Genomic DNA, 15,627 nt, shown 5'->3' with positions numbered 1-15,627 from the left:
CTGCAAATGCATCCATGAATCTGACTCAAAATGGGTTCTTTGTTCCTTACACTACCAGGACATTTGTCCTGGACTGAAGTAAGCCTTGCAATTCCCCTGTCCTTAAGTTAGGCACTGAACAGCTGAAATTCTCTTGCCTTACACAGATGGCTGAGATATTACAGATCAAACTAGAGACACTCGACCTGCAACACTGCCCAAGGAGGAAGGGACAGTTCAGTTCAGTCCAGTAATTTAGATCAGCATGTCTGATTCACATCCTATAAACGCTTAATATTTGTGTCACAGTCCTATGTATTCCTTAAGAGCTATTTCACATTTCACATAGAGGAAAACAGTTGCAGACAGAGCGAGCACCTTACTCAAACAAGTTATTACAGCACTTCAGCTGTATAACCACACAGCAGGTAGGTGAACTCTGGAGCAAAGTCCATGGAGGCATCCAGAGCACATCACTGCTCCATCCCAGCCTGTGTGTCTGCTCTTCCTTTCCATGACAAACACTGAGGAGAACAGACTTGGATGTCCCACTTTGACTTGGGGCTGCAATTTGGTCAGGTTAAAGAGGGCAGGCCAACAAGCTGAGAAAACCTCAAGATTTTCAGGTTCAATACAGCCTTAGGCACCTCGTGTGGTAGCTATGTTGAGATAAGTAATGAGTGATTTAGCGTGATTTATTACTCACAGCTTCCTCAAGATTAATGGAGAATTGTAGGGGTCATATTCAGAAAACTACTTTAAATATTTTAACTGAACCGTTGTGGCTTCTCTTCACTGACTCAATGTAGCGAAAGGGTCTGGCTGCAGAATCTTGAGACATCTCTGATTTAAGATACCAAAAATAAAAATCTCTATATCCACTTTTAGCTCTGTAAGAAAGAGTCCAGAGTCAGAGGAATCCTACATTACATAAAAAGGCTTAAGTCTGGTCTCTTAAACCTTAGAAAAGATGCTTTATCTATCGTGTCATCCTTACTCTATAAGATGCTCCCCGAATGCAATCCAGTATACAGAAAGTCTTCCTCTCCCCCAACACAGGAAACAAATGAAAAAAAGTTCTCATTTGGTACTAGGGTCCTCCCTTTACAAGTTGTGCACTCCTTATTGCTCACTTAATCTCTAAGGCCTTTATTTTTCTTTTACTTTTGCAACCTATGCACAAGCAAACAACTCAGAAAAAACACAGGATAAAAATGTCATTAAAATATACTCTGACTGTAAAAAAGCCACATGGAAATGTGAGTCTTCAGAGGAATGTAAGCGTTCTTCCTTTTCTTTAATCATCTTAATCAACTTCACTTTTAACCCATGTTTTCATTGGCCTGATTTTGTATCAGCCATCCTCATTCAACAGATGAAGGTGACTTACCTCCTGTCAGTGGCCACGTAAGAACAAGCAGAGGAAGTGCTTTGCAGTGTCACTTTATTTCAAAGAGGCTGAGTTAGCAATAAGTGCAGTTATAATTTTAATGAAGCTCACAAACTATTGTGTTAGAAGTGTATTAATGTGTTAAAAGGATTAAAGAGCAGCCCAGAGAAGAGGGAGGACAGCTGATCTACCTGTCTGGAGGAGAAAAGTGAGAAGATTGTTGAGGACAAGAGGTAGATAGGCCTCCGTCTGCTGGAACAGTGAGAAGAGAGGATTGCCCTGCGCAACCTATAGGCTTACTGGACAGTACAGCGTGTTGGCAGAGAGAAAAACAGGGTGTCATTATTCACAAGTGCTGATTAACATAAGCTCTTTGTGTATTAGCTACATGAATGCTGAATTTACATCTAGAGATTTCTAAATCCAGAACACCCTGATCAAGAAACAAACAGAACATACAGTTCAAAAAGCCACTGAAGGGGCAGGCTGTTGACACATGCTGTCACCCGACCCACAGAGCTAACTGCACTGAGCTCTACAGTCACTGGAGAAAGATTCGTCCACAATGCAATTCAAAACATTTAAATGAAGCCCTTGGTCTGAAATAATCTCTTTCCTCTTCCTTCCTCTGCCCCTCAACTACAGAGGCAGCAAATTTAGATTTGACTTCTTAGGATAAGGTCTTTGGGAACACTGCTCCACGCCTACTGTCTGCATGGAGGGTGTGGGGCACATGTGCCTGGGAGCACACAGACACAGATTGCATTGGAATTATAATGCAATCGCATTAAAACTGTCCCTTTTTGACACCACAAAGAGGTCAGAATTTATCTGTTTTGACATCAAAGGTACACATATGCACACACATACAGGAAAAAGTAAGCAAATTACTGCATGTGTTCTTTTCACACAATAAATATTTCATGTCTAGCTAACTGCAATTTGACGGATCAGCTTTGGAAGGGACACAAAAAGTTATTATTCATTGAAAAAAAATCTTATTTTTATATACCACCAATCCTACAAGTTCTTAAAAGGATTGCACCCAAAGTATTAAAGGTTTATATCCCTGCATTGACTGAAGTCCTTACGAGGTGGGTGCATCAGGCAAAGATGCAGATGTCACAAAACATTCATACCTTTACAGTATTTATGTGCAAACAGCAACAGTAACAGATACTCTTCAGAATTTGTGGACCTGCACTCATACACATGCACTTTTCAATTCAAGGACAAAGCTAATCTGAAGTTTTTGTACACCATCTCAATTCAGCATTCAGCTAGTCATTGACAGCAACCATGTTTGATACCAAAATTTTTATTAAGACTTCATATAGCACTAGCATATAAGACATAAATGGTAAGAGGAAGATTATTTAGAACTGTACTATCAGCAGAAGTACCTTTGAATAGGTGACCATTCTCCATCTGAATGAGGGTAAGATGAAGACTGAGGAAATGTAGAAACTGCAGGAGTCTTTATGTCAGATACATCATCAACAAAAACATCTGGAACAGGGATCCTAGGTATAGGAAAACACATGACATTTAAAAAACACACTTGATTACTGAACCATCATATACTTCAGATATTGTTACTCTATCTCATTTTACTTCAGCTTATACTAATTCTTCTCTCTGCAGTGGGGTTTTTTTGTTACCTGATTCACACCTAGTCCATAATGTGATGGAGGATTGTTCTTACGTTTTCAATGTCATAGAAATATTTCACTTGTATAAGACCTTTAAGATCATCAAGTCCAACCATTAACCTAGCATTGAAAAGTCCACCATTAAACCATACCTCCAGGAATGGTGACTCCACCACCTCCCTGAGCAGCCTATTCCAGTGCTGTACAAACCTTTTGGTGAAGAAATTTTTCCCAATATCCAATCTAAACCTCCCCTGGAGCAACTTGAGGCCATCTTCCTCTCATCCTATCACTTGTTATTTGGGAGAAGAGACCAAGACCCACCTGGCTGCAACCTCCTTTCAGGTAGTTGCAGACAGCAATAAGGTCTCCCCTCAGCCTCTTTTTTCTCCAGGCTGAACAACCCGAGTTCTCTCAGCTGCTCCTAAGACTTGTGTCCTAGACCCTCCACAAACCTATTTTCATTATTTTTGTTACTAACATTCCAAACAGCTTTCTAGCCTAAAGCTTTTTTCTTAAAGAAACATTTTCATCAGCCATGACTGACTTACAACAGAAATTACCATCAGAAGGTATGGAATGGAACTTTAACCAGCAGTAGGTTTCCATTACATATCACAATTCCACTGTGATACCTTGAATTGTCCAACGGTTCAGTTTCATCCTCTGAGCTAATCTCTATAGAAAACATGTTTTCATCTTCTGATGTGTCTCCATTGTCTTCCCTTTTTAAGCTGTCTATTTTATGAGTAGACTTCCTTCTCTTTTTCCTCCTTTTTTTCACTGAGCTACTGACTGGAGATGTTTCCGTAGAAGGCTGGGATCCATGGGCTTGGGGTGGTACTTGTGAGGATGCACTGGTGTCCAGGTTTCTTATCCTGTCTATGGAGTTCCTCTTCAGCTGAGCTTCCATTAAAGCAGTTCCCTCAGACAGAATGGGAGATGTGGAGAGATGGTAAGGAATTACCTCCTGAAAAAGAAAAAATTCAAACCAAACAACATATTAGTTCCACTGGTATCTATGCACAATTGCCAAAATCTAAGACATTTATTCATCAGAAAAGTAACCAAGATTATACATATGGATGTTCAGTGTGATCCTATTGCTTATGAAATTGTTCCATAGCTGGATCTCATTAGATAAGCCAGGAACAATATTCTTAATATGGGAATCCTCTGAACATCTAATATTGACCAGGTTATGGCATGAGTCTCTGTCCACCTACTGCTAGATACAGTGCAAGTACAAAATCCTAGCTAATAACCTGAACAATTTGTAAAAGCCAATTTTCCTGCACAACTCAGATGACAGAGTCGTCACATAGGTCAGCAATTTATAACTACGTCACACAACACCCCCTTATTCCATCATATACACACACACCCCTCTAGACACTCATGGAAGTATTTCAAGCAATTTTCAGTCACCAAGTGTTACCACACAGAAAAATTTACATCTAAAGATCAGAAGATTTAAACATAAGGATACAGAGATTAATACTACACACACACGCACATAGAGCTCTCACCCAAAACTAGTAATAGCATACTCCACATAAGAATTTGAGGACTCATCCCATTCTGCACAGTGAAAAAACTTACTGGGGATCTCTGAAGAGAAATGCATGTAAAAAACATGGCATATTATGTGTGGGCTACTCAAAATTAGTGTGACCATAACTGACACAGCCTAGTATTTAATTGCACATTTCAACAGCAGGCATTCTCCTTTAAATACAATTCCACATGAATAATAGTTTCAAGATCACATATTTGGTGAGTACCAGAATTACTGCATGCACAGATGTTTACAAGACAGGTGCACTTTTACTGGCAGTCTGCTGAGTGCCTACATTCAAAGTAAAGATTTCTGCACAAAACAGGTTCATGGACATATTAACCTCTGTTGCATACAACTTTGGAGCATGTGAACTGTGGACATGTATTTCTGTTCACACACTGGCATTAACATTTATTTTTCAGTTTTGTGATTACCATCTTCATATTTTCCCAAATCTCAGCAACTCAAAAAACAAAGTAACTGCATAGTGTTGAATTTCCATAGCAAAAGAATTGTTCAGAAACTTCCAAATCTATAAAATGGGTAAAGGTGTATTTTTCAACAAAATTCTAAACTCAAAACTGACTGAAGAGCAGGAACTGAATTTTTAAGAAATTAAAACTTAATTTTGACCCTTACCTGATCATTATCCATCTCCTGTACAAAAAAGGCCTCTCCATTGTCCCCTAGTTTCATGTGCAAATCTACAGCTTCTCCATTAATTTCTATGTCAACCTGGAAGAAAATAAATACATTCTCATATGAGAAGGAAGGTATTGTAGGTACTCCGTTCCTGTTCAGTTATCCTACTGCTGTCACCAGGCAAATGCTTCTCCAGGAAATGTAGGAAATCTTATAATAAACATAAAGTTGTAAACATCTCTGTTTGTCTCCTCAGCCCTTCACAAGGCCATCAATTCTCAAAATGTTTTTTTAACTCATCCAGCTTGTTGCTGTTTTGCTTCTCTACCTGGGACAGTTTATAGCCATTACGTGAAGTCCTAAACCTTTTTAAGTGTTATTCTGAATGCTTCCCTAACCACACAAATCTTTTTGCTCTTTTAATTCACAGCCTAATTTTGAATTGTGGAAGAAGTACTTCTACATGCAAACTTTCAACAGGTTGCCTTTCAAATTCATTAAACAGACTTCACTTTACACTGTAAGAACCACAAATAAAAAAATTGGTTTACATTCTTGACACGATTCAGGAGTCTGGTTCTTCCACACATTTATTTTACAGCCCCAATTATTTCCATTTCTTCTCAGGAGGATCTTTCTCTTGGCCCATAACCATTCTGGCCAACGACTGCATTTTCACTGTTTTGGTTTTTTTGGAGATGGACAATTTTACATTTATGTTATATTTCAGGACACGGTACATCATTGGTGCAATAACATTTTCAGCTTTTACCCATCTTAAATATTTTAATTTCTTTCTGATATTTATAAGAATTGAATAATGTCCACAATGACATTAGGATCTTTCTGCTGAACAATTATAGATACATTACAACCTAGACTGTATGTAGTTACAAACCATTTCCTAAAATAATCTCTCGTGCATTACTCACTAGCAACTTTGGATCTGATTATCATATTGCCAAGTCATTCCGCCTGGTTCCATTTATCTCAAGGCCTTCATTACTTCCTCTAGCTTCAATTAACCTCAACATTCTGTTATCTGAAAATTATTATTACCTTAATAATATTTAATATTACTTCCTTTTTTGTAACTATCATTGAACATGTTAAACAAAGGGGTCTTCAAACATTGTCACTAAGGAAATCTAGTATAGGCTCCAATTAGTATATTCAAAACTTTGCTTCGTTTAAAATAAATTATATAAATGTCCTGGCCTTTTTTTTTTGTTTTATTATAGACAATGTCTTACAAACTGTGCTTTGAAATGCAAGAATTGGTAACACCATTTTAACTGAACCTTGCCTTGATTTGGGCACTACAAAAACTGTATAAAGAAAACCACAGAACATTCAGTAATTCTTACATCATTAGAGTGAACCCACAGACAGAAGACATGAAAATTGTCAATGTTCTTACCACTTTCTCCCTAGAACGTAGAACTCCCATCTTCCCAAAGCGTACATGGAAAGGGGAACACTGAAGATTTCCATCTGGCTGCCGTACAACGATTATATCTATGCATCCCGACAACGTGGCTGGGTTTAGTCCCTTATAGAGCTCCTTCACAGTTACAAACACTTGCCCTGCTAACTGTCCAACGTAATTCATGGTTTGGACCTGAAAGGCAAAAGATAGAACAAGTAAGATTTTAATCCCTGCTTTATATTTCAGAGACATTTGGGAGAGAGAGATTCCAGCAGTGGGGTATTCTCCCTTTTCACAAATTAACACCTTCACATAGAATCAGGATTTACCACCTGATTTATTTACAACTGACACGTTTGTAAAGAGCTATTAAGACAAAAGCAAATGAGACATTTTAAATCAGAGAATTTCAACAACTTTCAAAAGTTCATAAAATCAGTTGCATTCAAAACCACTGCCAGACTTTTAGACTCTGCAGCTCATAAATGGCTCCAGTTATTTCTGAAGATACTTTCCAAAATAACATCTGCTATCACTTCTTGTTCCCTCAACACCAAATACACTTTCCTCATTTATTTCTACAGGCTTTTAAGGGATGGACAAGTGAATTCTTTTAAGCAGATTGAATTTTCCAGCACACTGAAGTCGAAGACTATCTTCCCACATTATGGAAGATAATCTCCCATTAAAAGATTATTACAATGCATATGCATGACACACATTAAGGTTTGACAAGCAATTGTCAATCCAGAGCGTCTGAACTTTAGAGTGCTTCCTAATGCAACTTTTATCATTCTTGTTTTAAAACAGCCTTTTAGTATCAGCAAGTTTACTAAAAACTAGGCACATGTTGATGGTTGAAGTGTTTGCTTTTATTTCCCCTGCTCCTGGATTTATTTAGTATTTAGTTTCCTGCTTTTCCTCTGTTAATAGATGTTCTGTTAATACACTTAGTCACCTAGACAGGACAGCATGCATACTTAGACATACTTAAAAGTTCAAAAAGTCTTTCAAGGGTTCTCAAAATATTAATGAATTTCAGCAAATATTTTCCCGAACACTTAAGGACTTTCAACATGTATTGTTTTCATTATTTTTCCAACACCTCCTACCAATTCTAAGATAACGAATCCAGGAAAGTCTTGGCACATGCCCCACATACAAGTGTTTTTCTAGGCTGGACTAGATCACCTGGACATGAATAAAAGAGATGCCTGCAGAGTAGGCAATGCTAAAACTCCCATCAATGGTGATGAGAACAGAACTGAGCTCAGAATCTGACAGTCACTGCGCTGAGCTGGCGGCATGTGTCAACCAGCCTCAGCTGCTACAACAGAGACTCTTTCAGCTGCCTTCTTCTATGAAAACAAAAAGATGCAAGTGTGAAGCGCTATAAAAATGCTCCAATTTTTAACTGTAATGTATACTTAGAAAAAACTATTAAAAGAACAGAGTGAAAGCATTGCAGTAAAAATCTGGAAAGTTGGGAAATGCTGTAATTAAGGCTGGTCTCTTCATGCATAATTGTTCTAATTAATTAATGATCACCTATAGGGTTTTTCCAAAGTTCCCTCACATAGGATGGACTGAAGCTTTGCATTCTTCTCTGTTTCTACGGCAATAAATGGGTATCAGGACACAAACCAAGCTCTGAAGGAAGAGCTATTCACGTTCTTTTGGACATTATGATAGTCATCACAACACTGCCCCTGAAAAGTGATGATGCCCTCCCCATCTGATAAATGGGGTGCTGAATCACAAGATTAAGATTAAAACTAGGTGCTAACTTTAGAAATTAAACAGGCTTTGAAATATATAGTGTACAAGATGTTAACTAATGAAAGAACAATCCCTACATACTGTTTGGAGAAGCATTTCTGCACAGCCTTCAATTAAGGCACCTAGAAGTGCCACCGACTGAAAAGTCAACACATGAAAACCTCATGGCAGGAAAAGCAATTATATTCAGTTCTCCAGAATTCAAGTGTCATTGGCAATTTTGGGCTTCTATTACATATTAGTAACGTGCCTTCCTGAATGCAAATCTAGTGGTAAGCTCTTTCATAGAGAACTGCACTTCAAACTCGAGTTGCACCCTGTGCTGTGTCACAGAACAACAGGTTGGCACAGACCTCTAGATGTCACCTGGTCCACGAGTCCACCCAAAGGAAGGCCAGCTTGGACCAGGTTGCCCACAACCCCTTAGTCCTGTCAAGTTCTGAGTGTCTTCAAGGACGGAGAAGCATCCCTGTGCTCCTGTTCCTATGTCTGCCTGTTCTCACAGCAAAATGTTTCTTCCCAATATCTAACCTGAATTTCCCTTGTTGCAACTTGTGTCCATTGCCTCTTGTCCTATCACTGTACACATCTAAATTCCAGCTCCATTTCCTCCAGACCTCCAACAGGTAACTGAATGCCCTGAAGCCTAAAGAAAACTAACATTCCCAGCATCTCCTTTTAGGTCAAATGACCTCACCCCCTAACAAATGTTGGTGGCCATCATCTGAACTCTTTAGAAAAAGCTGGCACCACACAGGCACAGACCTCAGTTCAGAAGTGAGCCTTCAGGGTGACAAATGTAAGCAAACTTTTAAAATTATCCCTTTGCTTTGGAAAATACTTCAGTTCCTGTTGGGGATTTTTCTAATTTATAGCACAATACAAAACACATTTCTTATGGAGCTAAGATTAAAGATGGCTACAATTAGACTCCAAATTACGTGGTGTAGTTCACCCCAGTCAAAGCTTGGTCTGCTGAAACAACATTTCTAGGTGAAAAACACACATGATTTCCTTGGTGGGGAAGGAGTTGCTGGGACACAACCATTCTTAGCCACACTGCCCGCCCCGTCTTAGGACACAGAGATTATTTTCATACTTGTGAACTAACAAAGTTAGACACCATCCTCATGCTCTGAGGCCAACTGGCACAGCACAGTTGGCTTCCAGTGAAAATCTCTCATCCCTTAAAAAGAAAGTGCCACGTTCAACCTGTCAGCTGGTGATGGGCACTCCTTTCAAGCTGGGCTGATCCTGGCCTGTGCAACAAAACCCCCACAGAATTAAAAGACAGACTGAGAGACTGTTCTCATAACCCCTACTTCCTCGGGAAACCACACAAAAATGGGTTTGTGTTTCCGATGTAGGGAAGAAAAGATGCAGTAGTTAAAATGAGGGAGAGTTCAGAAATGGATGCAGGCCCTTTATGCTAACTGTTATACACACCAAAGATTGTTTGGAGTCTGAGGTTTGTAAATATATACTCAGAACTTGAAGTCAGCCCATACTATGTCAGTACTCCAGGAAACCAACATTCCTCAAACCCCAGAGAGACTGAATGTGGTTTTGGAGCAGCATTTTACTCTGGCCATTTTGGGTTTTTTACTTACAGGCAGCAGCAACTTCAGCAGTAAACATGAGTTTATGTCATAGGTTAAACCCCCAGTGCCTGCCTGTTAATTATACTGAATTAGTAAAACTCTTGTTCCTATACCATGCTAAATATACTGAATTAGTAGAACTCTTGTTCCTATACCATGCTAGTGGACGGAGCATAGAATATTTTTTGCTGCTGTGAAAATTCAGAATTCTTTTGATCTAAGCTTGCAGCAAGTGAGAACAGTCTGTACTGCTTCTGTCAGGATTCTTCAATGGCTTGAGTTCATTCTTTGCCAAGTGACACTCCACAGCCATACATTATGCAACTATTATGAAATTAAAAGTATTTTCTAGTACAATTTTTGCTGTCAATTAAACTAGCATCACCTGCCAGAAGGCTCAGAAAATTCCCAACTCTTTTCATTGTTAAAAACAGTAGTGATGGAAAAATAAAGGAAAAATAAACAGCTAGGTGTTGCCTTATTACTTAACTGATTTATTAACTTAGCAAACATTGACCTAACAAAGTTAATTCTTTAAAGTCCTGCTCCACTGGATGCCACAGTAAGATCAAATGTACTGTAATCTAGATAATCCACTTCTTTCATACAGGTACACCAGACTACGTTCTAATTCCACTGAAAAATCTAGTAATTGTACCCTTCATGGCCTATTTTTCACAGTCCAGCCCTTCCCCACACCACTTCATCTTTCTCTATCACATTTTGTAAAATAAAACACAAAAAGTCATAGGAACTACTGGCCTTTGTTCCTTTTGCAAGATCCAGTGCCTCCTCAGATGCCACCACACAATGAATAACAAGGTAGATTCCCACGCACATCCCATTACTTGGGGATACAAGTGCTGTTTAAAATGTTCTAGAGCCACAAAGGTTTGGGGAAGAAAAAAGACTAACCACCATCATCAAAAACAAAAAAAAAGCTTTAGGTAGCAAGCTGTAAGGGTTCTTAAAAACTTGAACACAGTTCCTCAGGTAGATATGAAATCTCTGATACAAAACATTTTGGAGAGCAAGACAAACACCTGTCAGGACTGGTTTAGGAACAGGCCATCGTAATCTGCAGGGCAGAGACTGCCACCGTGACCGTGCCCAAAGATGCAAGTCACACCTCTCACACCACAGCCCAGACCACGACATCTCAGCCATCCATACCAAATCTTCTTCAATTACTGGAACTGCTTCTGGCGCATTTTAGGCACAGGCCAATAAACTCTCTCCCAACCATTCCCAGGCACAGCTGATGCACTGAGATGGACTGGGGACTACTCCCACTGGCAGTGTACAGGTAGTCACCTTCACTTAAAAGGTAAAGAAAATTTTATAGAGCAGACACGAACAGATGGCACCAGCTGGTCTGGCTGCCAAGAACGGGCCTTGGCACCATTTCATGCACTACCAGGGATGCAGCATTTAGATCCCTTTCAGCCCCTTTTCTCAGGTTATAGTTATGTCCATGCACTGGTTTTGTACACCATGAGAGGAGGATCTGCAGCAACAGTAAATGTAACATAAACCCAGTGCTTAACACAAAGAAAATCAGCACACACAGACACATCTGTCAGTTATGCTTTTACTACTACCTGATGTCATGATGAGAACCTGGTCCACGGCTGAAGTGATGGACACAACTACAAATGAACTTTCTTAAGATCTTTTCCATATAACTTGCAAAATTGTGAAAGGGAGACAAAAATTGATGGGTCAGTTACGTTAAAATAAATCACAGCAGCTCTACTGCTGACACTGAAACTATGACAATTTTACAAACTGATCTGTTCGGTCCCCTGACCTGGCTTTAGCGTCTCTTTTGGAGATAAAAAGGATTGTAAGAGATCGAACTACATTTGGGAATCAGATTGTGGCCCCTTCGAGTGAATTATTCCTTGTTTACAAAAAAAAAGTAAATAACTGTTTTTTAAAGACTCCTAGCTAAGTGGCTACTGCTACTCTTATTACATACATTTATTATGTAATATGTAAGATGTATTACATTTACTTTCTTGACTCTGAAGCAATTTAGTTTTGCTCACAATATTAAACACCAACTCCCTCTACAGCAATTAATGGAATTCTACTGTTGACATAATTTTTACCACAAAAAAACAGTATAACGAGATTATGTTCTAAAAAAGATTTATAATAAAAATGCAGGTGAGAGTTGTGGTTTTGAATGGGCTAGAGTTAATTTTCTTCATAGTGGCTAGTATGGGCCTAAGTTGCAGATCTGTGCTGGAAACAGTGGTGATAACACAGGGATGTTTTCACTATTGCTAAGCAGTGCTTACACAGCATCCAGGCCTTTTCTGCTTCTCCCCCCACCAGTGAGGAGGCAGGGGGTGCACAAGGAGTTTGGAGGGGACACAGCCAGGAGAGCTGTGGCTGGCTGTATCTCAACTGCAGCACATCAAGCTTGTCCGAGAGATACACAGGCAGATTTCCCCACAGTCCCAGAGGCGTGGGACAGGCCCTGTCCCTGTAGGTGATTTGACAATAGTTCTGGTCAGTCAGGAGACAGGTGCAGTTCACTTGTACATTCCAAATCAGAAAGCAACATGCAGGATGTGGCTGGCTCTACACCAGAGTAAGAGCATTTTGCTTCTTGCCATCCAAATCTCCAGAAATATTTTAGGGCTGGGATTATCCTCAGTTTAATTCTATTAGGAACTATTTGACTCCTACTCCAAGTTAGCCGGGGCCAGTGCCAGAAACTCTGACTTGTTATAATGGCCTGAGTGTCAAATGGATCAAATGTCAAACTTCTCTCTCAAGCTGCCAGTCCCTTCCAGAACCCACTTGCTCCCAGATACAGACTATGAGATGGTTATTCACTTGGTTCTGGTATTGCACTACCTTTCGAATACTTGAAACATCACTCGGTCCGATATTTCACAAAGTCCCCATAAAGGACAGAAGATTTTCTTGAGAGCAGCTGAAATAAAAAATTCAATTTGCCTGTAATGAATCCTCAAAGAGGAGGACTGGCCTATAGTTCCACAGGCAGGGTATTGGACTGGCACTCACGGGTCCAAGAGAATTATTTTGTGGACAGTTTAAGTGTACAACCACGCTCCCCACAACAACCTCCCAATCATATATTCCCAACTCTCCCAAATCTTGCCCTTGTGTCAGCACTGAAAACTAACACCACTAAAACCATCCAAAACCAATTTTCATTTGGATCAATGGAATGACGTGAGTCACCACATACCCATACAATTGCTGCTATCAACTAAGAGAAGCTGAGAAAGACTCCATGGTGGGTAGTACCATGGAGTACCAGGGACACCTTCTGTCATTTCAGGCAATCCTGAAACCAGATCCCAAGACTTGCCTCCTTTCCCAGAAATCTCCTGAGAGACCTTCCACATTTCCCTTGATCTCTCTGCATTTCAGCATCCCACCTCTACAGCACTTCCCTTCTCACAGACACTTTGAGGGAACATACACAGGGCTGACATGCCTTTGGAGTGACACTGAATATAAAGGATCAAACTTTACAACAAACGGAAAAGTACAAACTGATGTCTGAAACTGAGAACTTTTGAAATAACTGGGGAATATATGGCAGGTCATGTACTGTGCTGCCCTGTGCTGCCCTGCACTATGTTCTGCTGTCAGAGGAGGAACATAAAACAGAACAGAAGCACAGCAGTGGCTTTACTCTATGCTGATACCTCGTTTTCAGAGTTTAAAGTAAGCTCTTACAGTATTTCAACTGTTTTGATTATTGCAGGGTGGGTGGGTGGGGGTGTGTGTGTGTGTGTGTGTGTGTGTGTGTGTGTGTGTGTGTGTTCAGAGATAAACAAATGTGTGTACCTGCACATCCTCAGGTATGGAAAAGGGCCAAAGCCTATAACTTGCCCAAGTCTCTTACAAACAGACCAAATTGAGTCAGGTAAGTAGATATTATCTGGTAGTCTACATTCCACACTAGGGAACTGGAGCTATCAGGAAAGCAGAAAGTATCTAAACCAATTAGAAGATATTCTAACAGCTTTGTGACTAAAATCAAAACATAATTAAGTTGAATCTTTCCCATCTTACTGCCTCCACTGCCTCCCAACTTTTTGTCCAGGTATCTTCATGGAATTAGGTTCATTTTACTGCAATGGTACACCCATCCGACTTCTAACTGGGAACACTGATGACAACAAGACCTTATCTACGTACACCAAACATTTGCCGGTATTTGTTTCCTAAGACAGCAGACATGCAGATAAAGCCATCCATAAAATAAAATAAACCACTCCAAAACACCCTCCAGATTGAACCAAATCAGAGGTCAATCTCTCAATCCAGGTCAATGGCTTTACACGTGAAAGCAAAAATGATCGGCTAGTGTCTGCAACATCAATGCTGAGCCCTTGTTGTTACACAGGCCTCTACAATTCCTCTTTTTGACAGAGACAACAAAAACATTGCACAATTCTGCTTCCTCCCGCATGTCCACAAGAATCATTCTCTTTTCCTTTCTCTTCTTGACAAAATACACCAATCAACAGAGAAGCTAATTGCTGCTCTAGGAGGGAAAAAAAAAATAAATCACATAAAAGAAACCCAAAATACCTGCAAGTTGAGTTTCACGTGCGGCAGCTGCACCGCTGCCCGCCGGGCTCTGTTACTGCATTAAACCCCTCTGGCCTAGCACCAATTTCATTATCCCATCTCGAGGAAAGCACTAGCTCTAATGCAGGAACTTGCCTCAGCAGATGCTGGCCGAAGAGAGGCAAAACGTCCTATCTGACATGAAAGTTGGGCTTCACAAGCTCAGACAGCTCGGCAGCCGCAGGGTCCCCAAACCGACACCCACCACAGCTGCCTCGCGCTGGGTACCCCCGGTGAGCGCGGGATCGCCCCTTTCCCTCCAACACCGCGCACAAAGCACTGTCGACCCCAGATGAACCACAGAGCCCCGTAGTTTACTGTCACTCCCAAAAGCCGGACTCCTCAGCAAGGAAAAAGCCGTTGCTGCGGGAATCCCCGCCCGGATGCCCAGGCCGGAGGGACCCGCTGTCTCCAGCGGCTCCAACGCTCGGCGGGGCAAGCCTGGCCTTCCCCACCCAGCACAGCCCCGAAGAGCAGCGCTCCCATTCCCGCTCCCATTCCCATTCCCATTCCCATTCCCCCTCTTCGTCCTCCTCCTCCTTTTCCTCCCCAGGCAGCGGCCGCCCGAGTCCCGGCACTCACCTCTGCCGGTCACTGCCGCAACCGCCGCCGCCACTGCCGCCGCCTTTGTGCGCGCCGCCCGCCGCGGCGACGGGGACGGGAGACGGGAACGGGTACCGCCCCGGAGGGAGGGACCGCAGCACCCGCGGAGGGCGCGACGGGGCGGGGAGGGCGCTCCGGGACGGCGTTGGAGCTGTCCCTGCCTGACCCGCCTCCCGCCGGGGCAGGGCGGCGGCGAAGCGCCCAGGCCGCCGGAGCTGCCCGCGGGCGGCCCAGCCCCCGCCTACCACCGCCCGGGCCGCGGGTAGCACCGCCAGTGCTCCCCGCACCACCGAGGCCGACAGCCGGCTGATCGCGTAACGGGGGCGGGGCGGTGGCTGGGCGCCGAGGCCGTGCGGCGGGGCGGC

The 15,627-nt window shown here is 41.7% G+C and overlaps 1 protein-coding gene across 1 annotated transcript in view; it reads right to left on the bottom strand.

Annotated features, from left to right (window-relative positions):
- Positions 1–15,290, bottom strand: part of LPIN1 (lipin 1) — a 48,819-nt gene extending 33,529 nt beyond the window's left edge. The window contains exons 1-6 of the mRNA XM_084260943.1: positions 15,242–15,290; positions 6,645–6,845; positions 5,222–5,317; positions 3,657–3,991; positions 2,773–2,892; positions 1,561–1,668 (exon numbers count right to left, since the gene is read on the bottom strand). Coding sequence (XP_084117069.1) covers positions 1,561–1,668; positions 2,773–2,892; positions 3,657–3,991; positions 5,222–5,317; positions 6,645–6,836 — 851 coding nt within the window. The 5' untranslated portion in view covers positions 6,837–6,845; positions 15,242–15,290. The remainder of the gene's footprint in view (positions 1–1,560; positions 1,669–2,772; positions 2,893–3,656; positions 3,992–5,221; positions 5,318–6,644; positions 6,846–15,241) is intronic.
- Between the last annotated feature and the right edge of the window lie 337 nt (positions 15,291–15,627).

Source organism: Gallinula chloropus (assembly GCF_964237585.1).
Source record: "Gallinula chloropus genome assembly, chromosome: 3".
Lineage (NCBI taxonomy): Eukaryota > Metazoa > Chordata > Aves > Gruiformes > Rallidae > Gallinula > Gallinula chloropus.
This window is presented reverse-complemented; position numbering and strand designations above follow the sequence as displayed.